Here is a 26,658-nt window from a genome sequence, read left to right on the forward strand (position 1 = left end):
CAGTAAAGATAGCAGATGAATGATACATTATGAGGAAATCTTAATCTACAGAAAGTCAAGATCAGTTATCCTCTGGCAAGGGATATCAGACTCCACTAAAATACCATTCTTGTGACAGAAGAAATTATACAGATTGCAGTTCATCACTTAGGAGAAACTATAGTTGTTGTGGCACCAATTTGAGGTTTGGACAAAAGCAGGAGATCAGGTTTGGATGACTATAATTCCATGGTTTACATAATTTAATTTGTTCATTAAGGAAGTTGTCATTCCTTTTTATAACGCCTTGATACACCCACATCTGGACTACTGTGTGCTAGCCTGGTCCCTTGGGTTTCTTAGGGATGAGGAAGCAGTGGAAGGGGATTCAGAGGTAAGTGGCTTGTGGGATGTTCCCTATGAGAATAGATTGAAGGTATGTGTGGATTGCAAAAGTTGGTTGATAGGAGAAAAAAGAGGGGATATGATAAAAACATTTAAGTTGCTTAAAAAGGTTTTATAGGACAGATGCAGGAGAAATGTTTCAGCACTTGGCTAGAGGGACCAGAACAAGAGGTCATCCCTGGAAGTTGAATAAAGATGTAGTTAAAAGGGGGTGTGAGGACTGGCCTGGTTAGCTGAGTGGTTAGCAGGCCAGTCCTCACACCCCCTACTAACTACATCTTTATTCACCTTCCAGGGATGACCTCTTGTTCTGGTCCCTCTAGCCAATTCAAAGCATATTCACTCTCCAGCCAAAAGGCTGCAGGTTCAAATCCCACCGTGGGCATGACTGTTTGTGAAAATACTACTGATGATGGTGGTGGTGGACAGTAGATGGAGTTGGTATAGACCATGCGGGTTGCTGCAGTTGGTGGATTGAGTAGTGGAGATGGGTGCCCTCCATTGATGAGTCTTTGGACTTGGACTCCTTGGAGGTGTCACAATTTATCTTTTTATTTAAAAAAAAAAAAAAATTGCAAGGTCATTTTTGACTTTTTTTTTTTTTTTAATTTTTGGGAGAAGTTTGGTTTGTTTACTGTCATCCATGCTTAAAAATTAAAGTCAAAAAGTCAAAAAAGAAGAAAAAACTAAACTAAACTAAAAAACATGACTACCAATACTCATAGGAGGTTAGTCCAATCTGTATTATCTTAGGTTAATCCAATCTTAGTTCATCACTTAGGAGAGACTATAGTCTCTCCTAAGTGATGAACTGCAATCTATATAATTTGTATAACTGCAATCTGTATAATTGCTATTTCTGTAAATGGCATGTATTCCTGGCCTTTTTTGCCTGTTTTGTGGATGAAAAACCCAAGTTTCATGGAGAAAAAAGCACTTCCACCTCTATGAAACTGGATAATTCACCTTCCTTTAAAAATTCATGATAAAGGTTCTTTGATTTCTAGATGGGATTCGTACCCAGGTCTTTCCAAACTATGAGCATTATCAATATCAACTGAGCAACAGAGAATCTCAATTTGCGATGATCACTAAAAACTTAAAATTGTGCTTAAATAGCTGATACATTTATTTACGAGCAAACGGATATTTAGGATTAGTTTATTAGGATTAATGAATTGAAAACAGCACACTGAAATAATTAAACACATTTAATAGTTCCAATATTTTGTCTCTGTCACAAATACATCATCTGGAATACACTACAAAAATTGTAATACACACAAAGATAGGCATAAGATGTGAATAGAATAATAGCCAGAATGTGTCAGAAGAGAGGATTGGAATACGTGGATGCTTGGAGGGCATTTGAGGACAGAAAGGAAGCGTATGCAAGAGACTGCTGGCATTTGAATGAAGGAAGACGTAGACATCTGGAGAGATTGCTGTTTTCAGAATGAGTTGGTGTGTCAAAGCAGGGAAACTAGAATTCCCAGGGTGGATGGTAGCAGGGGTGGCTTCTTGTGGGAATGGGTGCTTGTGAAAAGGGGGATGACATCAGGTAACATTGCAACCAGAAGGTTCTGTAGGAGATAATAATAGGTATAGAAGCAATGACATTTTTATGCTTTATACTAATGCCAGGCATATCTGGAATAAAGGAGATGAATTGGTGACACTGATGGCATCAGACTGGCCAAATATTATTGGGATCTCCGAGACGTGGTTAATGGAAGATGATATAATACGAGAAATAGAAGTAGCAGAGTACAGCATTTTTCAGCAGGATAGGAAGGGAAAATGTGGTGGTGAAGTACCGCTTATAATAAGTGCTGACTTACGTCCTGTAAGAGTAGAGGCGTTGGAAGGCAGTGACACTTATGGTTTGAAAGCATATGGTGTGAGGTAGAAGTGGGCAAGACAGGATATTTAGTGGGGTGTTGCTACAAGCCAAGGAGCACAGAGGGTGGGGAACAGGAGATGTTTAGGCAGCTTGGCAAGTGCAAGAAATATGATTGTTATAGGAGATTTTAACTACAGCACTATAAGCTGGGAAGAGGAAAATGCATGTAGTAATAAGGGAATGGAATTTCTAGAATTCTTGAGGGACAGATGTCTTCGGCAGCATGTAATAGAGAGAACAAGAGGTTTGGGCTTTGGTCATAGCATCAGAAGAGCTGATAATAACTGAGATGACATCTCTCCCACCAGTTGGAGAGAGAGTGACCATGTGGTTTTGACTTGGAAGATGAATAGACATGTAGGAGTATCAAAGCAAAGGGAATGTATGTGGAATTATAAGATGGGTGATTATAATAGTCTTAGATATCAACTTGGGACAGTTCCATGGAGGGAGGAATTGGAAGCGTGAATTTTCCCAAGCGTAATTGGAATCATTACTGCTTGGGAAATTGTGAAGGAATATTTGTTAGCAGCAATAGTAAGATGTATTCCATGAGTGAAGAAGAGAACACAATTTGGTGTAAAGTGGATGACAAACAATATCAAACAGAAACTACAGGTTTAAAAGAGATTATGGAAGAGATATAAGAAGAGGGGTGGAGAGCAGATGCATGAGGAATATAAGACTCAGGCCAGGAGTGTGACTAGTATGGTGAGGAAGGCAAAACTAGAATATGAGAAGAAATTGGCATTAAGATCCAAAGAAAATCCTAGGGAATGTTTTAACTATGTGGCCACAAGGAGGAGAAATGATTGTGAAAGAATGACATTGTGGGATAAAAATGGGAATAGCGTGACTGATGCAGAGGACATATGGAGTTGTTCAATGAGCACTTTATTGGAGTATTTCATCCTGGAGAAATAGGTTTTAATACTAGAGTGGTAGGGCAGGTTCGAGGTTTAGAGGAGAGTGTGTGTGTTCCAAATACTGAGTATTCTGGATGGTATTTCACCACCGATTTTGAGAGAATGTGCTAAAGCACTGACAGCTCCGTTGACCTGGCTTTTCAACGAACGTCTGACTATGGGAAAGGTACTCACGGAATGGAAGGAAGGTAAGATAGTGCCATTGCATAAAGGCAGTAGCAGACTTGAGTGTCTAATTATAAGCTGGTTTGTGTGTCAACAGTAGTTGTTAAGGTCTTGGAGAAATGGCAGATGAGGATAATGTTATCTGTGAGAATCGACATGGATTTGTTAAGGGAGTGCTCTTGCTTTAGTAATATGATTGCCTTTTATAAAGTGAGAAGATCAGTTGATGAGGGAAAGGCATATACTGCCATTTTTTTGGATTTTGCAAAGGCATTGGATAGGGGAATAATAATAGGTATTGAAGCAGTAACATAGTAAGCTGATACTTAAGTTGCAGCACATGGATTTAGATATTGGGTTAGTCAACTAGATTCAGGATTGGCTGTCTGATAGTATCAGACAGTTGTGTATGGTGGGGCAATATCAAGGAGGCAGAAGGTTACAAGTGGGGTTCCACTGGGCTCAGTACTGGGACCTATATTGTTTAACCTTTATATCAATGACATTGTCAATGGATTGCAAGGGGATATTCAGTTGTTTGCAGATAATGTTAAGCTGGGCAGGATTATTAGTAATAGTGCAGATGTGGCAACCCTTCGAGAGTTGAATAAACTGGAAAATGGGCAAATGAATAAGGGTATCAGTTTAATACAGGAAAATGTAATCTTAAAGTTTGGGATACATCGATGGGAGGCTGCATACTCAACTGGAGGAGCTGTATTGGAGGAAGTAGGGGAGACGAGAGAGCTGGGGGTGATGATTGATAGAAAACTGAAATTCACAAAGCATATCGCAAAGATGGTGAAGGTAACACAGAGGATTGCCCTGGAAGTTACGAAAGGAAGCTGTGAGCAAGAGGGTGAGGAGTGGTTTCTTTGTGTGGAGGGTGGTTGAACTGTGGAATAGATTGCCTAATAGAGTAGTGACAGCAAGAATGGTCAATGAGTTCAAGGAGTGTTATAACATACTATGTTTCCTAGGAAGGAACTCCCACGATGAGTCTCTTGACTCCATGGAGGCCTGAATAATAATAATAATAAGATAGTTCTAAGAATATCTGAGTGCCTGGTAGCTAGAGAAAGGATTAGGTTTCTCAAATCTTGGGAAGCTTACCACCTTCATATTTAGATTTTTTTTTTTTTTTTTTTTTTTTTTTTTTTTTTTTTTTTTTTTAAATATGCTGCTATTTTAGAGAAAAATCTTTCAAGTTTATATTAGTCAAAGTGACGCATAGTCATATTCTGATTCTGGCAAGGCATCCAAGACACGATCAACTAGACTTGAGATATAGTTTTGGTGGCAGGTAGCATTCACTAAATCAGATTTCTCAATTTGTCCATAATATAACTAGTTGCATGAACTTATTTTAAGTTACTCTTGCAACTTGCAAGAACAAAATCTGATTCTGGCTACTGTGGTAGTCAGCATCAACACTAAACTCTTTCCTTTCCCTTATTACTTTTGCCTGAATATAGCATGATAGAATCATTATTTATATCAGTATCTTATTTTCCATACTAGTTATGTGAACATGATACCTCTAATTCTTCTCGGAGTTTTTTTTTTTATTATGATCTTGTACACAAGAGATTTGGTAAACCTATAGTACATTAATTCTGTGGATGCCAAAAAGAAACGTATTCACGTTTGAAGATTCATGGACTGTATTCCTTGGGAAACACTTAAGACGAACATTGTTTCAGAGAGCAACAATGGAAAGATAAAAAATTTGACTTGTGCATTTGGAATTGAACTGTGAAAGAGTGTTGAATAGATGCTGTACATTTTTCAGTTGATTTAACAGTAGGAGAATTAGCTATTCCAGTTCATTTGAATGATGTCCATGGAAGTATTTGTAGAAGATGCAAGCAATGGAGACTGCATGTCTATGAAAGTGAGCGAGGTTGTCAGAGAGAGAGAGAGATCATTTAATAATCCAACTACTGTTTTCTGTACTTAACTGAGCATTTTTAGCATAACTTCTTATGGGCAATACTCCACATGTGGAGAGTATTTAGTTGAATGAAGTCGTGATTTGTACAGAGAGCAGGTTGTTGAGTCCATTGAAGAGCTTCTAGATATGTCTTTGGGCCTGTAGAACTGATTTGGCAATTTCTGTTGATCTTTGATAGAGTAGAGTTTTTCTATAGAGTTATTGTCAATTTTCTGTAGAGCAGCAGCAATTGCTGAACAAGAATAGATATGGGCAGTTGTTAGTTCAACTCCTGGACAGTTCTTGCATGTTTCATAGCTTCTAGTACTGTCCGGCTGAATTTTCATGCCTTTAAAACGTTCCATCCTTTGTCTGGTGATGATTGTGGTTATTTCTCTATTTTCATTAATTTCACTCATTTCATTCTTCATCTTGATAGTTTGTTTTGTCAATCTTATTTTGGCATCAGAGTTAGCATCAATTAGTGATAGTAGATGTAATTTTTGAGGCAAGTATCTTGCTTCTTTGGTTAGTCTCTCTGCTCTCTCATTGCCTTCAATATTTACATGAGCTGGTATCCATTGTACTGTACAGTTCTTATTTTTCAAGTTTAAAGTTGTTAGTTGTTCATGAATTTCCTGTGTCATTTCATTTTCAGCTCTTTCAAAATCAGTTTTAAAGTGTTAATAATTTTCTTGCAGTTGTAAGACTGGTATAAGCAATTAAGGAAGATGGAGTTTTTGATGAAAGCCAATAACAGTATGCTCATTTTTTTTCTGGTACAACATTGGTATACATTTTGGAAAACAAGGATTAAATAGGGACAGGAAGTAAGAGTGGAATGGGAAACAAGTTACCCATTCCACCTTTAATTCCTACCCCTAATACCAATAATTACCAATGAGAATTATTTCAGTGATACATTCAGTGAATAGGATCAAAAGGGTAGAAATAATAATCCAACCAAAGGAATGAGACATAGAAATTGCAAAGTTGCCATGCATGTGGATGAGATTGGCTCATTGTGTACATGTTGCTCCATGATTGTGGAGAGATCGTGGTTTGAATTTTCCAGAGGACAGACAATATTCACAATGTGCTTAGATTGGTCAGTAGTAAGAAAGATATCTAGGATCTCTTCACTTAGTCTCAGCATCTTTACCTGCTTGATTTGTGCAGTTGGTAGAGAGAAGCAGCAGTGTTATAAACATTGAAATCCTCGAGGAAGATGACTGAAGGAAATCGAGCTAAGAGCAATGCCACGTTATTAGAGCATATTAGATGGTAAACAAACTCTACAAAGAGATATTTTTAACCAGAGGAGGTCAAAATCAAGAGATTCTAAGTTGGATACAGTTAGTCAGTATGCAGATCACTGGTGTCACTGAGTTGTAGTTAAAAGAAGATAACATACTCGTGGAATAGGTTATAGCATAATGACTTGGAGGCCATTTGGTGTGTCGTTAGGTTAAGCATAAATTTTAGACCATTAGATGTTGCTGCAGACCAGGAAATATAGCAGGAGATGATTTATATGTTTAGGCAAATGAGACTGGTGAATGACAGGAGGATAATAATAATGGATGATTTTGAAAGCATTGATAAAAAGGAGGAAATAATGTAAGGAGATAGTTTTCCCTAAGAAGATCAAAGAATTCAACCTTAGGCAGAGGCTGTTGAAAGAACACATGGGACACAACTGTTGGATTTAATCATGATAAGAGAATGATAAAATATCACCATGATGCCACCAGTTGGGGAGAGTATTTGAGTGGTTTTTATGTGGGGAGTGGCGAGGCAGATACAAGCTTCATTGAATAAAAGAGATGTGTGGAATTACAGAGTAGGGGACTGTGATAAATTAAGGAAATGGACTGGTGACATGTTGTGGCTTGACAGCTGAAGAAGAAGAGAGAAACAAGCAGTATCTGGGACTTTATCTTAAATCGGTTACTTATGGGAATGTCTGATTGTATTCCTAAGGTTAAGAGGATAAATAAAGTGGAGGTGAAATGGCTTTACCATGGAATTATACAGAAGCTTCTGAGAAAGGGAATGTTATGGAAAAGATGTAGAGAACAGGGCATCTCAGTAGCATGAGGAGTACAAGGCAGGAGAGATTGGCTGAAGCATAAAAGAAATAACAGAGAATTCTACATTAATGTTAGTAGAAGAAAGTGAATATGGAGATCTGACTTTAGTTCCTGAAGATGGGACCAAGTATAGTGGAAATGTTTCTTGTAAGGAGGTGAACAAGGTGAACCGAATATTTCTTGTAAGGAGGTGAACAAGTGTTGAATAACAATAGGAAGGAGGACAGAAGACTTATAGTTCAAGAATGGGAAGCATTTAGAATTTTACCTTTATAGTATTACTATCAAGGTTACGTTCAAGTAACCTTGATAGTAATACAGCTGTGAGACTGGATGAGATATCACCACATCCATTAAGGGAATGTACAAAAGAGCTGGCTGTGCTTTGGACTTGGTTATTCAACTAGAGTCTGATCTGACAACAGAAACGGTCCTAGAAGAGTGGTAAAAGAGAAAATATTGCTACTGCACAAGTGAGAATCCAAGTCAGTGGTATCCAACTACTGGTATAATAGTGAAGGTTTAGAGATGGAATACACACCTGATTGATGAGAATGGAAATCTTTGAACTGAGCAGTGTGGGTTTGTCAAGGAGAGAGTTAGCTTTTTTTTATCCTGGTTACATTTTATAATAGGGTGACTTGACTTAATCAGGAGTGTACTTTGCCATCTCATTCTACAGGATTATCCAAAATTCACAAACATTAAAGCTGAAGTTGCTCTGCATCGAAATGTTTCAATTCTAATTATTTGTTTCACCAATAAATGGCACCCTAAGACAATTGGCCACTATTGTGTAATCTATCTGCCATGTGCCTACTTTACAGATATTGGGTGTCCATTGCACAGTTTTGTTTATGAAGAAATATGCTATATACTAAACCAGTGAGGAGAAAGTAAACATCCTTGCCTAACTCCCTTTCCAACCTTAAGCCACTCAGTTAATCCAACACCTGTTCTTACCATGGCTTATAGCTCTGTGCAAATTAGCCATCAACCTGATAGTGTATTGAGGGAAAACCCATTTTTTTCATTACTTCCAACAGTTTTTCACATGCTGAAGACAGTCAAAAGCTTTAGAGTAATCTAAGAAACATATTACCATAGGGAGTCTAAATTCTTTATACTTTTCTATGATCTGTCTAAGGCAATCTGATCTTTGGTAACCTTATTTTTCCTAAAACTTGCTTGTTCCTTAGGCATCTCTGTCTCAACTTTAGCCTCAATCTTATTTAGTATGATCTTCAATAAAAGCTTGCTTGTTATAAGATATTACACTAATAGCTCTATAGTTCTTGCAATCCTTCATATTTCCCTTATGTACCGATATAAAAAAACAGACTTCTTGCAGTCTCTAGGCCATGATCCTGTCTGCCATATCCTTGTCATCAATCTATGAAACACTCTTATCCCTCCATTTCCTGTAGCCTTAATTCTGCTGGGATTCCATCTACACCTGGAGCCTTATTGCTACTAAGGTGCTTAACTGCTCTTGCAACTTCATGCCTAAGTGGAAGAAGTTCCAATATGCAATTTTCCGGGTGAGAAAGCTCCTAAATTTTCTTTATCCACTCTATTGCACAGTTCTTCACGGTATTCTTTCCATCTGTTTTTGATTTCCAATTCTTCTGTTAGTAATGCTCCATTCCTGTCTTTGATGGCATTCAGTTTGGGCTTAAACTTGTGCTTTAGATCATGATCTAAATAAAACATCTTTTATAATTGTGCCTCCTCATCTGAAATTCTTCACGACTTTGGCTTTAAATTTTTCAGGAAATGACAATGTATACTAAAATATTAATTAAAAATTTTTTAATCAATACCTTCCAATATTTCGGCAATGTTACATTGCCATCTTCTGGGAACATAAAATTATGATATGTGCACGCAGGCACTAACAACAAGCAAATGAGGCTGAAGAAGGCAACTGGCGTTGGTCCTAGAGCGCTAAAGGTGCCCCCCTAGCAGGCTAAATTGGGTTGTCTTGGCTGTTGGGCTAATGTTCCCAAATTTGGGGAAGTCCGATGCACCCAAATTTGTTGAGGTTCTCTCTCTATGTTCACTCACTGGGCATCTACAGATGCCGTATGGTCACTCCAATGCTCAGTGATGTGCCACACCAGGCCTCGGCATGTAGTCCTGTTTGCTTTTCTGGCGGCCTCAACTCTCTGAAGATCAGTCACTCCACACACACACACACACCCCATCCATCCATCCATCTCATTGGTCTGCCACTGCCTCTTTTTCCAGGAACTTTATCTTCTATTACTGTTCTGAGAAGTGCCCCCTTCCATCCTTTCAATGTGTCCAAAATATTTTAACTTTCTTCTGTCAATATTCTTAAGGAGCCTTAACACGTTCGCTGCCACGCTACTTTGGCATGGTCTGTTCCCCTACGCCGAGCAGTTTTACTTCTTCAAGGTCAGTACGATAATCTCGTTCCCGGCGGTAAGCGTCCTACGAGTATACTCGTAGCTGGCTTGTAAAACAGGTTTACCCACTACGAGTATACTCGTAGTTGGCAGCGAACGTGTTAAAGTTCTACTAATCTTTTCTAACACCCATTCATTTATACGCCTTTCAGTATATGATATCCTCAACAGCCTTTTGTAACACCACATCTCAAAAGCAGATATCCGTTTCTTATCTGACTACTTTAGGTTCCAAGTCTCACATCCATAAGTCGTTGTTGGAAAAACAATTGCATCCAAAATCCTCAACTTTGTTCCCATGGAGATAAATCCATCCATCCAGATTTTAGAAGTCTCTAACTGAGCCATTCCTAACCTTCTTCTGAACAACAATTCTTCACATTAATAATGGATCCCAGGTACTCAAACTTGCTGACTTCCTCAATTCTTTCTCCATTGTTTCTCAAGAGCTTCTCTGTATTTCCTTTGAGAACCATAATCTTTGTCTTGCTAGGATTGAGTTGAAGTCCTCTGTTATTACTGATCTTGTTAACTTTGTCAAGAATTGGTCCTAGTTCTTCCATGCCATTACAAAGGAGTACTGTATCATCAACATACCTCAGATTACTGATCAATCTACCTCCTATCCTAATTCCTGTCCTGAGTTCATCCAATGCTTAACGCATGATGTCCTCTGCATATATACTAAACAAGTGAGGAGAAAATAAACACCCTTGCCTAACTCCTTTTTCAACTTGAAGCCAGTCAGTCATTCCAACACCTGTTCTTACCATGGCTTCTTGCTCCTTATACAAATTGGCTATCAACCTGATAGCCAATTTGTGTGTTGTGTGTTGTGTGTAGCCAATTTGTGTGTTGAGGAAAACCCATTTGTTTCATTACTTCCCACGGTTTCACATGCTAAAGACAGTCAAAAGCTTAGAGTAGTCTAAGAAACGCATTACCTGAGGGAGTTTAAATTCTTTATGTTTTTCTATGATCTGTCTAAGGTAAAGGATCTGATCTCTAGTGCCCTTACCTTTCCTAAAACCTGCTTGTTCCTCGGGCATCTCTGCCTCAACCCTATTTAACATGATCTTCAATAAAATTTTGCTTGCATGAGATATTAAACTAATAATTCTATAATTCTTGCATTCCTTCATATCACCTTTCTTATGTAGTGGTATGAAAACTGACTTCTTCCAGTCTCTAGGCCATGATCCTGTCTCTCATATCCTTGTAATCAATCTGTGAAACACTCTTATCCTTCCGTCCCCTGTGGCCTTAATTAACTCTGCTGGGATTTCATCTGAACCTGGGGCTTTATTGCTGTTCAGCTGTTAACTGCTCTTTCAACTTCATGCCTAAGTGGAGGAGGTTCCAAATCAAAATTTTCCTGGTGAGAGGGCTCCACATTTTCTTTATCCACTCTGCTGTACAGTTCCTTACAGCATTCTTTACGGTGATTCTACAGGACCTTGCCAAGGCCTTTGACAGGATTCCACGTGGAATTCTAATCAGTAAATTGCAGCATATGGGAATGGACATAGGGTTGGTGAGATGGATAGGAGGGTGGTTGACGGAGAGATATCAGAGAGTGGTTTACTCGGGAGTAGAGTCCACAAGACGGCCTGTGACTAGTGGTGTGCCACAAGGATCTGTTCTTGGACCACTGCTGTTTAATTTGTTCATAAATGATATAGGAAATGATCTGAGAGGAACAGTTCATTTGTTTGCGGATGATGCGAAGTTGGGTAGGGCAATAGTGAATGCAGATGACGTCAAAATTTTGCAGGATGATTTGGATAGATTGGAGGTCTGGGCTAAGGAGAATGGATGTCAGTTTAATGTGGCAAAATGTAAGGTTATGCATTTTGGGGTGAAAAGATTGGCGGCAGTTTACTGCATTGGTGGAACCGTGCTCCAGGAAATTGATGAGGCACGAGATTTAGGAGTGTTGGTAGATAAGGAATTGAAATTTAGGGGACACATTGCAAAAATGACCAAAACAGCTCATCAAATCACTTGGTTGCTGAAGAATACGTTGACAAGCAGGTTATTGTTCCTCTGTATCGAGCCTTGATAAGACCCCATCTAGACTACTGTGCTCAGATTTGGTCACCTATATTTCTTCTTGATGGGGAGGAGGTGGAGAGGATCCAGAGGCGAGTGACCAAGATGATAGCAGGTCTGTGGAATGAACCGTATGAGAACAGGTTGAGGATTTGTGGGTTGCAAAAATTGGTTGATAGGCGGAGAAGGGGAGATATGATTGAGACATTCAAATTACTGAAGGGTTTCTATAAAATTAATTCAGAAGATATTTTTGAGAACAGGGCTGGTTGTGGGAGGACTAGGGGACATCCATGGAAACTGGGCAAAAGTGTGGTTAGTAAGGTGTTAGAGCTGGGTTCTTTACTTTTAGAGTAGTGAATGAGTGGAATGCGCTCCCTGAGTCTGTGGTGGATGCTGTGACAGTGAATGAGTTTAAGGCGAGGTATGATAGATACTGTATGAATGTGAAATAGTTGTGATGAATATGATTTGGGGCCTCCCTCGATGAGTCTAATGACTCCCTGGAGTTGCCCATAATAATAGTAATAGTAATTCTTTCCATCTGTTTTTGATTTCCAAGTCTTCTGTTAGTAATGCTCCATTCATGTCTTTGATGACATTCAATTTAAGCTTAAACTTGTGCTTTAAGTCACGAACTAATAAAACATCCTTTTATAATTGTGCCTCCTCATCTGGAACTCTTTCTTCACATTTATTAGTATAGAACTTTTCCTTGTCCTGCTTGATGGCTCTTCTGACTTCTCTATGTAATATCTTGTATTCTTCAGTTCCTGCGTCTCTTCGTTTTTCTGCCTTCTTTCGATTAGCACCCATGTTTAATTTGATATCCATGGGTGTCTTGGTCTTTTTATTGTCCTGATATACTTCTAGGCTGTATCCTGCATTATCACCTTGACTCCTTCCCAAAGCGTTTCTGGCGAGTTCACCTAACTAGTCTCCAAAAAATCATTCAACAGAGTTGATATTTCTTCTGTGAACCCTCTAGGAATTACTCTAACATCCAATCTAGTGGGATGCGCCTGACTTGGAAGTTTTCATAATCTTAGTCCTACTTTGGCTCTTACTAGCTGATGGTCTGTACCACATTTTGCTCCAGGACAATTATGCATATCAGAAATGCTTGTCTTCCACCACTGGAGAGCTAGGATGTAATCAATCTAGTGCCTTGACCTATCAATGTTAGATGTCCAAGTATAGGTCTGCACAGTTAGCCTAGTGGCTGTGCGCTTTGCAACCACATGCTTGGGAAAGGAGTGTCCTGGGTTCGATTCCTGTCGCCAATGTGAGGAGCTTAATTATCTTTCTCAGGCATAGCCAAGTTAGCCAGTCTTGGGCATGAACAGCAGGATTTTTCTCTCCAGTTTATTTGAAGTTTTTCCTCCAGCAAGAAGGCAAACCAGTCCCGTGAACACACGCAGTTACAGCCATAGAATATACTGGGAGGCATAGGACTAATCACCTTATCCTCGGGATGGGTATGACTTATAAGGGAGTCATATTAGGACTATTGTCCTGTTACGCTGTAACAGGACAATAGGCCTAACCTGTAGAAGGGAGAAGTAGAGGTCAGTCATGGATGTTTCTGGAAGCAGATATTGGTAATAACTAATCTGTTAACTTGGGTAAATACCAACAGTCTTTCACCATGGGTGTTATGTTCACATAGACTAAACATGCCACACCATGCCTAACTTTCATACTCCTTCCCACTTTTGCATTAAAGTCCCCTAAGATGTAAAGTGTATCTCTCTCCTTGGTAAGCAGTCCAAAACAGTTCAAGTTTTCATAGAATTCCTCATTCTCATCATCAGGCCTATCCATGTGGGAATGCATAAACTACCACGATTGACACATTGGTAAGATGAGCCTTAAGTCTAATACAAAGTATCCTGTCATTAACAGGGTTATAATCAAGAAGGGTTCTTGCCTGAAATGTCTTCGGTATCACAGCTACCCCATGATGCTTTGAGTGACCTCCTGAGTAAACAACTAGCTTACCATCCCGTCTTTTGAAGTGACCTTCTCCATTTTATAACTGGTTTCTGTAATTCCCAGGATGTCAATATTACACATCTCCATCTCTTTACAGTCTCAAAAGTACTCACCTGTAGACCCCAAACAATCTATGTGCCTATGTAAAATTCCCCTTTAAGTTAATCCTATACCTTCTGTATTCTTCATTCACAATATCACTGACTTTTGTTGGAGACTAATTATACTTGTTGAACAGGGCCCTCTACCTAAGCCCTGAATGCGGCTCTGATATTTTGTGTGACAACTGAAGCAGCAACTTTAGCATGAGATGTATTATATGGCGCAACCATAGTAGCATTTTGGAGTGAAGTCACTGCAAGAATAAAAGTGGTAGGGTTGCAGAGACCCTTTCCACATATCCGGGAAAGTTTGTTCCCTAATTCATCCCACGTTGGCCAGGTGGGTTAGGACTTCTGCCTACTAGGTGAGGAAGACTCCCACTGCGCAAGATGAAATGAAATAGCAAATAGGAAAGATTCACCCCTAGCCCTCAAATACTCTAATAGCATTGGGGTGAAAGGAGCAAGAAGGAAAGAAATCAGGGGAGGGACTAGTCTACAGATAATATAACAGATGTATATTACACAAAGTAAGGCATGGTCCAGCATCAGGTACCTTGAGTTTGCCATGCCCATACTCACTAAAGTGAGCCCTTGATGACTTTACAAAGATGGAACAGTTTAATAAAATGATTATTAAACAACTCCCCTATGTTATCTTCATTGGTCATCTGAGTCACATCTGTCCATAATCATTTTTCCCTCCTACTGGACACAGCAAAAAAAAAAAAAACTCTTTGGGATTCTCCTTGGAATGCAACACTAGTCTTCTCTCATGCAGCTCTCTTCTCCACCTCTCTCTCTCTCTTTTTCATCTACAATTTCTTTTAATTTCTCTGATCATCCATTTGGCTATAAATTGCTTTCTCTTTCATCACTTGAGGTATACAATTTTCCATTTCTGTTAATGATTTTTTTTTCTTAATTATCTCCCAAGCACTACTGATCCCTTCTTCCTTCAAATTCTTCCGTCCATTGTATTGCTGGGTTCTAAGTTTGCTATAGTGACTTATAATGCTTCTTTATAAAGCCACATACTTGAAGGATGAATAAGCACATTGACATATGCTTATTCATCCTCCAAGTCAGGACTACATTTTTACCAACTGGAAGCAAGTATACATCTCAGTCACAATCAAATCCTCTGATGCTATGACTAAGTCCAAAACTCTTGATCCTTGTGTACCCTCCATGACATATTGCCTGAGACATTTGTCTCCGAGGTAGTCTAAAAATTCAGTTCTATTAATACGATAAGCTGCCTCCTCTGCACAATTTATATTTCTATAGTTGAAGTTCCCTAAAGTGATTACACATTAAAGACAAACTAATTTATCTTTACCTATAAGCTTGTACCTCTGACCAAAGTCATTAGTATCATTCCTGCTCTCGATGGTACAATTCACCTCTTATCATGAGTAAGAATCTATTACTATGTTTGCCTTCTTTATCTTCCCAAAATATGGTATACTCTTCAATTTATATCCCTGCTGGAACATCCTGCTCAGTTAACCCATTTTTGCTGAGAACCTTTGGAGAGGCAATCAGTGCAAACTCATCCCTTTCACTCCTCCTGCTTCTGGCATTTAAAAGACCACTGCATTGCCAGTGTTCATGTAGCTATTATTACTATCTACATAATGCTACCTTGTGCTACAATATAGTATGCTCTCTCTCATTTCTCAAGCCACTATCCCCAACATGAATCCATTCCTGCTATTCTTTCCTTGCAATTCTAGTTTCCCTTGTTGGATTCTGATTATGTAGAGATTAGAGTAATTATTATTTGTTTCAGAATCCAACATGATCTTCCATCACATAGGCAAAACTTGTAAATATTATTTAATGTAAATCACTTATTTTACAATTAAATATTCATATAACTACCTTAATGTTGTCTAATATTAAATTAATTAATCAAAGATATATGTATTAATAATGAAAATACTGTATTAAATATTATTAAGCTGTTTTATTTATTATTTTGTCAATATTGTAAGAACTTATATTTGTAATTTAACTGCGTATTAATTGAAATGTAAATAGTGTCTATTTATTTCTGTTATAGAAGTTTAGAGTTATGCAATAGCTCAATTTTATATTTTATTTGTTGTCATGGAGACGCACGAAGAAGCGAGCGCGAGTGGAACAGAGCATGAGCTAGGACAAAGATAATAAAAAAATATATATAGAGGTAACAAGAGAGAGTTGGAACGGAAATTTTGAGGTGAAAGGAAGCAAGGGTATAAACTAGAGAGGTGGAAGTAAATAAAAAGTTCTCAAGGGCGGGATAATAATTATAAGCGAAAAAAGACGAAGTGAATTTTATAGTTAGCTGAAAGTAAAGTCGGCAGTGATAATTAAAGGAATTTAATGCCGCAATCAGATAATATGAAGAAACTGGACGTTCAGTGAAGAATTCTGATTAAACCCAGTTAATCTAGAATTGCGACTTAATTCTAAATCGCCCTAAGCAGAACTGCACAGTGTTTAATTATTTAATGAGTGGTAACAAGGATAATCAAGTACCTTACAGTTGATATCCATAGTCGTGAAGCGTGATTAATAGTGTTTTAGTTATAACTGCGGAGAAGTCTTATAATGTGTTCTTAAGTGCAACAAATATATTTTGAAAGTTATTCGCAACGTAATTGATGTACTAGGAACTGTTTCTGGTAAGCACTGACATATTGATCATTTTCAATGTATGAAGAATTGAATATTAGTTACGCTACATTTAACCTAACTTTAACTGTGGAAATTCTTTACGGATGAGAATTTGAAAATAAGAGTTGTTGAGAGATATTTACAGCAATTAGTGCCTGCGGTGTTCTTTAAGTGTATAGCTTAGCTGAGAACTGTATGGAAACCATTCAGATGGGAAGTTCTATTGTGTTTAATTAAGTGTAGGAATTTTGTGACTCAGAAACTAAGAAAGTGTATGTAATGTTTGGAAGATTGAACTAATGTGATTGACTTGACCTAATAATTAACTTTATTGTATTGTTTAAAATTAGAGGTAGAATTTATGTATATGTCATATAGCTTATATTAAATGTTTTATTTTGTTAATCTAATTATTGTGTTTGCCTGAATTCCTTTTTATTGCACCGTTCATAAAAATTCGAATCTTGCGGGTGCCCCAAGAAGAATAATAATAAATGATTCGTCCTAATGAGAAGACTGCTAACTTAATTAAGAATTGATCCTACTATTTTATATAGACTAATCTGAAAATAGAGTGGCGCAGTATAATTATAAATTTCTCTACTTTTGGATCGGTGATCAATTTGCGATTAAGTGTTATATTGATAACAGTGACTTGAACCAAGATGGCGGATTTAGAACATAACATGAAAATAGAACGTCACGACACCCTACCCTAGCACACTAATTTTCCCAGAAAACTGCATACTTCTGAGTTCATATGTAATTCATCTCTTGCATACAGCTATCTTCAAATGTACTCCATGCAAGTACATGTTTCAGATGTCGCTTCCTGCACATTGTCTTCTCATTCATTATGAGAGTTCTCCTCCACTCTGCATTATCATACTACGGCAGCACACTATCTTCTCCCTGACACATTGCTGCTGCAGTATTCCTAACATCAATCTGAAATCTCTTGATACATGATTCAAGTAATGGTTGGCACAGATACCTCTCGGGCATCTGTGTCAACCATCACTGTCATCTCCTTTGCATTCTTTCCTTGCTCCATGCCATACTTTATCATTCCTTCTGGAAAGCACTCCTCTAGTTCTCTGCTCTCACACACACACACTCTCTGAATCCATATACGTGACACTCTGAACAGATTCATTCTTCTCTCACTGGCATCTCTGACCCTTTCTGCTTCCAATATCTTTCTCTTTTTTATCCCCCACCCCACAATATTCTCCAATTTCCTGTTTTTCCTTATCATTCTCATTCTTTCCCTTGCTCTCTTCTGCCTTTCTTCACACCTACTCTCATTCTCTTTACATTAGCCTACCTCTCCAGCCTTGTTTCTTTCATCCTTGCCAACTCTGTCTTCTTGCCTTCCATCTCCTTTCTCAGTAGTTCTATTTCTTTCTCTCCACATATCCTGTTTAAGATTTGTTTATGGATTTGACCTTGAGCACTGTGGTAGAGAGAGAGAGATGCTTTGTCTGACATTTATTCACCAGTCACATTCACCAGACGAAACATCTCTCTGCCATGCTGCACAAGATAAAATCTATAAACACATCTTTCACATTCTTTTCTCCCTCTAATATGCTATTGGTATCCATAAGTTAACACTTATGAAGCAGTATCTCCAGTGCTGTTGAATCTCAAGATCAAAACACTTGAACATTATGAAACATTATGAAATCATTAGCTTAACTACAAATAATGTAACTTTTAAATGGTGATGGACTAGGTGACAGTGTGGTAAATCTGACAGCCACAGTGACGAATACGATCACAAATGGATCCAACAGAGACAATGAATTTATATGAAAACCACACCTATCATACTAAAAACCTTCGCTTTCAACATATCAAACTTAAAAACCTGTATGGGTAACAAAACAAACACATTAATCCCAACACACACTACTAACTCTTATTTTTTTTTAACAGCTCTCATTGATGAACTCAGTTATCCATTCACTTTATATTTGATTTGATTGATTTGCTGAGGGTATACTTAACATGAGCATAACAGCTTTGTATCACTATTTCAATTCATATGACTTGTTAACCATTCAAGGATTGACTAACTGAGGGTTTGATTATTTAAATGTTGGTATCAATGGTACTGTAAGGAAAGAAGATCTATTGTTATGCTGCATTTACAAAACTTGTACACATGGAAAATAAAAGAAAGTAGCAAAATTGTTTAGTCAGTATTTAACTTAGTTATTCTTGATTTGTTCCTTAATGTATCATACAGTTGTTCATTACCATTATATCTTTTGTTTTGCATTAAGCCAACTGTTGTATTTTGTTTATGTACTACAAAAAATCTTTTACAGATATATATGAGGGTGGTCTAAAATGTTTTCAGGCTAACAATGAAAAAACGAATTTATAATTTCAAAATTATTACTTTTCAACATAATCTCCTTTAAGACTAATACATCTATTCCAGTGATGCTCCAGCGCCATTGTCTCATCATGACTTGAGGTTAAGGATCTTTCTCAGCCATAGTCAAGTTAGCTGGTCTTGGGCATGGACAGCAAGGTTTTTCTCCCCAGTTTATCTGGAGTTTTTCATCCGACAAGCAGGCAAACCGGCCCCATAAACAAACATACACAGGCTACAGTCATATATTTAATCCCTCATCAGGAGGGTGCAACCAGTCCTAAGGCGAAGTCGAGAAAAGGGGGAACCCCACACAAATAAATAAAAATTATCCCATCCCTGTAGTGGTTCTCAGTAAGATCTGCAAAATACCCCTCTACAGCTGCAATCACCTCTTGATTCGAAGAAAAACACTGACACAAGGAAGAGTTTTAGTTTTGGGAAGAGATAAAAGTCAGAGGGAGCCAAATCTAGGGTGGATGTTCTAACAATTCATAGTGCAGATCACTTAATTTTCCCATTGCCAAAACACCTTTGTGGGTAGGTGCATTGTCCTGATGAAAGATGATTTTTTTTCCTCTGCAAACCAGGTCTTTTCTCACAAATTTTTTCATCTAGTATGGTTAAAAGATCGGAATAATAATCCCCGGTTATTGTTTTACAATTTTCAAGATAATTAATAAACAAAATGCCTTTAACATCGATTCCATGACCTTTCTTGCTGATGGAACCGACTTTGTCTTCTTTGGTGCTGAACAACCAGCTACTGTCCACTGTTTTGACTGCTGTTTGGATTCTAGTGTGTAATGATGAATTCAAGTCTCATCCATAGTAATAAATCAACCCACAAAATCAGTTTTATTCTTGTTAAAATGCTTCAAGCACTGTTCAGAGATTTTCATGCGAGTGCATTTTTGATCTGCTGCGAGCAAGCACGGCACCCATCTTGCGCAAAGCTTTTTCATTTGCAATTCTTCATGCAAAATATATCGTACATGTTCTTTTGAAATGCCTGTAGTCTCAGCAATTTCAAGCACTTTGGCTCACTAGTCATCCAATACCATATCATGCACTTGATCAATGATTTCTGGTGTTGTTACAAAATTTGGACATCTTTCAAGTGGATCATCTCCGAGTTTAAACGTGGCTGTACCAGCCACGTTTAAACTCGGCAGTACATTTCTTAGTTGTTGAAAACTAAGGAGAAGAGTGCTCAAACTTTTATGAACTTCGAATGAATTTCTTTTGGCGTTAAACCTTCTTTTACAAAGAATTTTATAACCACGCAATACTCAATTTTATCCTCAAGTGATACAGACAACAGTTTTGTTTCTGACAGCTGTATAAAACAAACTACCTGATAGAATGACTTGCAATTTCACATGAATGCTTATGACAGATGTACTTAACTTAGAAAAAAAAAAAACTTGCCGATAGTGTTGCCATCCATGGTTGAGGCCAAGAACTTTTCAGACCACCCTTGTGTGTGTGTGTGTGTGTGTGTGTGTGTGTGTGTGTATCTGTAAGCAGCAATGTTGTAAACAGTATCCTAAAAATTATGTCATGCATCCATAACATAAATTGGATATACCAATATGTTAATATTGGTATATCCAATTTATAATAAGTTGTCTTATCATATATTGAATATATCAATATACCGGAAGGCATTATATATTCCCAATTCCTTACATTTGATGCAGTAGATTATTTTTTTTTAATTTTTGACTCCAATCTTTGAATGTAATTCAATTTTTTTTTTTATAAAATTTGAATTATTAAAATTTGGTTTCTAAAATGCTTGTTTTACAAAAAAAAATTTTAACAAAATGAAAAAAAAAAAAAAAAGTAATAAATAAATTTTTGATAATCACGAAATAGTAATTATGAATTTAAAATTACTAAAAAAAAATTTGCCTATATTTTAGACTGACACTGCAAAAACTTTAGTTACCGGAACATGCGAAATTTCAACTTTGATGACATCCAAAAACTATTCTTTCAACTGTGGAAGTTCATATGATCAGAATATCATAAATATAACCAGAGAAAATGTAACTGAACCAGACACAATTTTGGTGAGTTGATCATAATTATTTTTGCATAAAATTTTAAGGTGGTGTATATTACATCAAGTATTTATTATTATTATCTGAGACCTTCAGGGAGTCAAGGACTCATCAAGGGAGGCTGTAAATTACCCAACCCAGCTATCATACCTTCCATTAAATTCATTTACACTAGATGCACTCACTGCCCCTAAGGGCAAATTATTCCACTCACTCACTGAGAGAAAAACCTAGCTCTTACCCCTTTCTTAACTGAGAACAACCTTAACTTCCATGGATGCTCCCGTGTTCTCTCCCCGCCTTCCATATAACGAAAAATTTCATCAATGTTATTATTTTTGGTTTACAGATCAAGTGTTAATCAATTTATTAACTTAACCAACTAGTTTCACCACACTTTAACTGTTGCCGTCTTCAGGGCACTTACATATAAGCTGAAACAATCTCACAATTATGTGTAACTATAAAACTGACTAGAATAATTACAAATAAAATAGTATTGAACGTGCGTGAAACACATAATGCGTGTACAAGATTAACTATCTGTTGCTAAGGAACTTTCTGTAGTTTGTATTAAAGTTCAATTCTTTTGTTTTCAAGGATTTTATTAGGGTTTTTCGTATTTCTGGGAGTATTAGGCCTTGATTTCTGTTAAGGTTGATAGTAGAACGGACAACTGTGGCTGCTTCTTTGAAAATTCTTGAATGGTAATCTTCCTCTAAGTATGGGGAACAACTTTTGTCCCACTTGATGACATGGTTAGTTGTAGAGAAATGAGACGATAGGCCAGAAATGTCCTGTCTGTTGTTTTTGACATAACCGATGTGCTCTTTTTGCCTGATTTCAAGGCTTCTTGAAGTCTGTCCGATGTAACTAGAGCCACACAAGCATGGAATATTATACGCTCCAGCATATTTATAGGAAGGGTGGTTGTCTTTTGGAAATGTTAGTAGTTTACAAATAGATTCTATTGGTATGTTACTCATATTTTGTGTTGTTTGAGGAGGCTGGTGATATGGAAAACCCAATCAAATCCTTAAAAACAAAAGAAATGAACTTTAATACAAACTACAGAAAGTTCCTTAGCAACAGCTAGCTAATCTTGTACACGTGTTACATGTTTCACGCACGTTCAATACTATTTTATTTGCAATTATTTTAGTCATTTTTTTATAGTTATTCATGTCAGTTTTATAGTTACACATAATTGTGAGATTGTTTCAGCCTATAGATGCCAACAATTAAAGTGTGGTGAAATGAGTTGGTTAAGTTAATAAAATTGATCAACACTTGATCTGTAAACCAAAAATATTATTAATTCTCATGATCAAGAAAATAAACCTTCATTATGAAAAATTTCATCATTTGAAATGCTATAACACCCATTTAAAAGTTTATAGACCTCTATCTTATCACCCCTCTTTCTTCTGTTAACCAGAGTTTGTAATCCACATACTCGCAATCTGTCCTCATAATCTAAATCCCATAATCCAGATATAATCTTTGTAACTCTTCTTTGTACCCTTTCCACAGCTTCTTTATCCCCTTGGAAGCTGGGAGACCAAATCTGTGCACAGTAATCCAAGTGTGGTCTTATAGAAGCCTTATAAAGAGGCAAAATTATTTCCTTATCCTTACATGTCAAGGTTCGCTTCAACATAGCAATTACCCTCCGAGTTGTATTTGCATATTTTGCTATGTGACCTTTGAACTTTAAATTTTTATCCACCAATACACCAATATCCCTTGCCTCTTTGGTTTCTTGTAGCATAACCCCGCTAATATAATGTGCCGCAGGAACTCTAATCACGCCAAAGTGCATAACTTTACACTTGCTAACATTAAACTGACAGTCATTTTCGTTTGCCCAGATTTTCAGTCTATTCAAATCATTTTGTAATTGCTGAATATCAGTAGCATCCCTGATCCCTGCCTATCTTCGCATCATCAGCAAGCAATTGCAAATCTGATGATAGACCCTGCTTGATGTCATTAATGTATAGATTAAACAATAATGGCCCAAGGACTGAACCTGAGGTACACCACTGGTTACCTTAAACCTGGCAGATTCACACTCACTGTATACCACTTTTTGATATTTGTCTGTCAACCATCTCCTGATCCAAGTCAATAGATGATGTTCCAATCCCATATTCTCCAGTTTACACAACAGCCTATTGTTTTGTATCCTATCAAATGCCTTAGAAAAATCCAACATTATCATAGTGTATTCAATTTATAATTGCCTTTCCACATATTTTTTGAATGAGCACCCTAACTTCACTTCCTATCTTTTCTTGTCATCACTTCATCCTTTTGAGTAGTATGTGAGTATTTTCACTGGGTCTTCCTGTTGGAGGCTTAATGGATTGTATACAGCACTCAAAGGATTAAAACAGAATTTAATACACCTAGAGGAACACAAGTCATACATCTGCAACCACGACTATGGTCAGTCAGGGCTGGCTGACCATGTCTTGGATACAGCCCACAGGATCTCATGGAAAAAACCACCATGCTCCACCACAGTAAATTCAAAAAAGAGAGACTCTTTTTAGAATCAACAGCAGCTCTCAGAAATCAACCAAATCTTAATAAATACAGTTGCATTAAGCTTCCTAAGATTTGGGAAACACTTATCAGAGATCCCATCTTACATTCCAGGCCACCTACAACCGCCCATAGATGGTGCTCCACTTAGATAAGACTTTAGTGTCACCCACGTGGTTGGGCTTAGTATTGTGTGATATTTGTGTTTATGTTACATTAGTTTTTTTGCAATTCCTGAAGATGTCTCAGTGACTGAGATGAAATATAGGAAGTATTAAATTCTGTTTTAATCCTTTCTGAGTAATGTATACATACAATCCATTAAGCCTCCAACATGATGTCCTCACAGCACTAAAGCCTCTACACATGGATTTTCACTGGGTAGTTTTCAGTTGTCTAGAATTTCAATATGTTCCATCCATTTTTTATGTAGATTTTTTTATTTATTATTCAGTTAATATTTAGTTTTGAGTCTCTTTTTTTTTTTTTGGTCCCAAGATGTATAGTTTTCCGTTCAATGAACAGACTACATATTTCTCTATTAGATTTTTTTTTTTCTGTATTTCATATGATATATAGTACAGGTGGTCTTACTAAAACTATGTTTGTGATAATAATTCTGCCATTTGAAAATATTTATCATGCAAGTTATCATTACACAATTTGAAATTCTGGTATCAACATAATCTTTTTCATAAATATGATATAGAATATTTCCAAAGCATTGATTTGTACTAAAATTTTATTATTATTATTACCCCATGGGATCACTCATCTGGGAGGTCCTTTTATCATACACACAGCTCATCATACCATGCTTTAAACACACTCAAATTCTATGCAGACACCACACTCTCAAGCCAGGCAATCCAATCATTCACAACTCTGCATGAAAAAAACCTGCTTCTCAATGCCCTACTCACACCTTCTTAATACAGTTTCCAGGAATGACCTCAGGTACTCTCATGATCTCCCACTATTTTCGGTAAACCTCTCTAGCATTGATCCTATAACAACCCCTTATAACTTGTATATCTCTATCACATCTCCCCTCTTCTTCCTGTCCACCAGACATTGCAAATTGCATCTTCTCAATCTTTCCACATACTCGACATTCCACCTAAGGTCAGAAACTACCTTAGTCAGTTGTCTCTGGACCCTTTCCAACATCTCTTCATCATTGTGAAAACCAGGTGACCAAATCTGAGCACAGTAGTCCATGTGTGGCCTAATCAAAGCCTTATACAATGGAACAAGAATCTCCCTACTTCTACAAGTCAGTGTCCTCTGCATCATTCCCAGAAGCCTTTGTGTTGTCTTCACAATTTTGGCTATGTGTCCCCTAAATTTCAGATCCTTATCCACTATCACCCCCAGAACTCTTATTTCCTCTACTTCCAACAGTATATCCTCACCAAGCATAAATTCTGCATCCCATTTTTATTTTCCAAATTTTAAAACCTTACATTTTCCAACATTCAACTCACATCCCCATTCTATGCCCAATCACTCAATTTATTCAAGTCTTCTTGTAAGGCCACAACATATTCTCTGCTCTGCATGGTTCGTCCCAACTTTGCGTCATCTGCAAACAACTGAATATCTCCATCAAAATCTTCACCAATATTATTAATATACAAAAGTTAAACAGCAATGTTAGGACCTAAAACAGACATACACACCACTAGTGACCTTCCTTTTCCTGGATATCGCTCCCCCATACACAACTTGTTGCTACCTATCAGATAGCCAGTCTCCAATGCAATGCACCAATCTAATATCCAACCCCAGTTTGACTATCAACTTATGTGGTATATATCAAAAGCCTTTGTGAAATCTGAGTAAATTACTGTGTATTCTTCTCCTCTAACCAAGGAAGCAGTCACCTTATTGGAATAAGAAGTAGATTACTAAAACATGACCTCCCTTTAGCAAATCCATGCTGTCCATCAAAGATAATAATACCATTGTTGTCAACCCAATTCTGGATCCTAGTTCTCACAAGCTTCACCAACCACTTAACTACAACACCTGACACACAGATGGGCTCATAGTTTGATGCTTGAGTTCTATCGCCTCCTTTATGAAGTGGCACAATCTTGCCCTCCTTAGGAACATGACCCAGTGCAAGACTCATTAAAAAAATATGTCAAGGCTGGCCTCAACTCCCTGGCACATTCCTTCAGAATGCGTGGTGATATATTATGAAGTCCCACAACCTTATTAACATCTAGTTTTCTCAACTCCCCATACACCTCTCGCTCACTTACAGTCGGTCTCTCCTCCCCATCATCAACTGCTCTCAGTCTCTCCATGAAGTCACATTCACAAGATTGAAAGACCTTTATGAACTGCTCATTAAATATCTCCACCACATGTTCTGCAACAGCTGTCTTTATACCATTTTCTCCAATCAATGTCATCATGTTTTTTCTTTCTTTTGTGGCTACATATCGAAAGAACTCCTTAGGATTGTTTTTGGCTTCATTAGCTAACTGATGTTCATACCTCACTTTAGCTATCCTCACCTACCAAGTCACCCGCCTTGCCTGGTCTTTGTAATCCTCATGGAATTCGTTATTTTTACTTCTCTTACGTTGCCTCCATAATTATCGTATGCTTAATCTCTTTATTCATCCATTTCACACTTACCTTATTTAACCTTTTCACCCTGGGAATACATTTAGACATTGTATCTACTGGATAGTTTTTGAAAATCCCACCAAGCTGCATTGATCTCTTTTCCAGCTAACTCCTCATTCCATGCTTCACCCAAGCTGTCTCCTGAGCTCTTTATTATCACACCTCCTTGTAGTTCCACATATACTATTTTCTTACTGATGTCCTCACACTGCTGGCAACCACCCAGGTAATCACCTCATGGTCACTGTCACCCATTTCACACTTCATTTATTACATCCTCTGATGAGATGACCAAATCCAAGATCCTCAATCTTCATGTACTCTCTGTACTGAGGTAGTTATCCCTCAAAACTCAAGAA

At 37.5% G+C, this 26,658-nt stretch overlaps 1 protein-coding gene across 2 annotated transcripts in view; it reads left to right on the forward strand.

The window, feature by feature from the left end:
* Positions 1-26,658, forward strand: part of LOC150094569 (integrin alpha-9-like) — an 806,800-nt gene that overhangs the window by 651,402 nt on the left and 128,740 nt on the right. For both annotated transcript variants that reach the window (XM_090411876.1, XM_090411877.1), the window contains exon 23: positions 20,966-21,115. In XM_090411876.1, the coding sequence (XP_090268002.1) occupies positions 20,966-21,115 (150 nt within the window). The remainder of the gene's footprint in view (positions 1-20,965; positions 21,116-26,658) is intronic.

This window comes from Typopeltis vanoorti, chromosome 22 (genome assembly GCF_054136105.1).
Source record: "Typopeltis vanoorti isolate ZY-2024b chromosome 22, IOZ_Tvanoo_1.0, whole genome shotgun sequence".
NCBI lineage: Eukaryota > Metazoa > Arthropoda > Arachnida > Uropygi > Thelyphonidae > Typopeltis > Typopeltis vanoorti.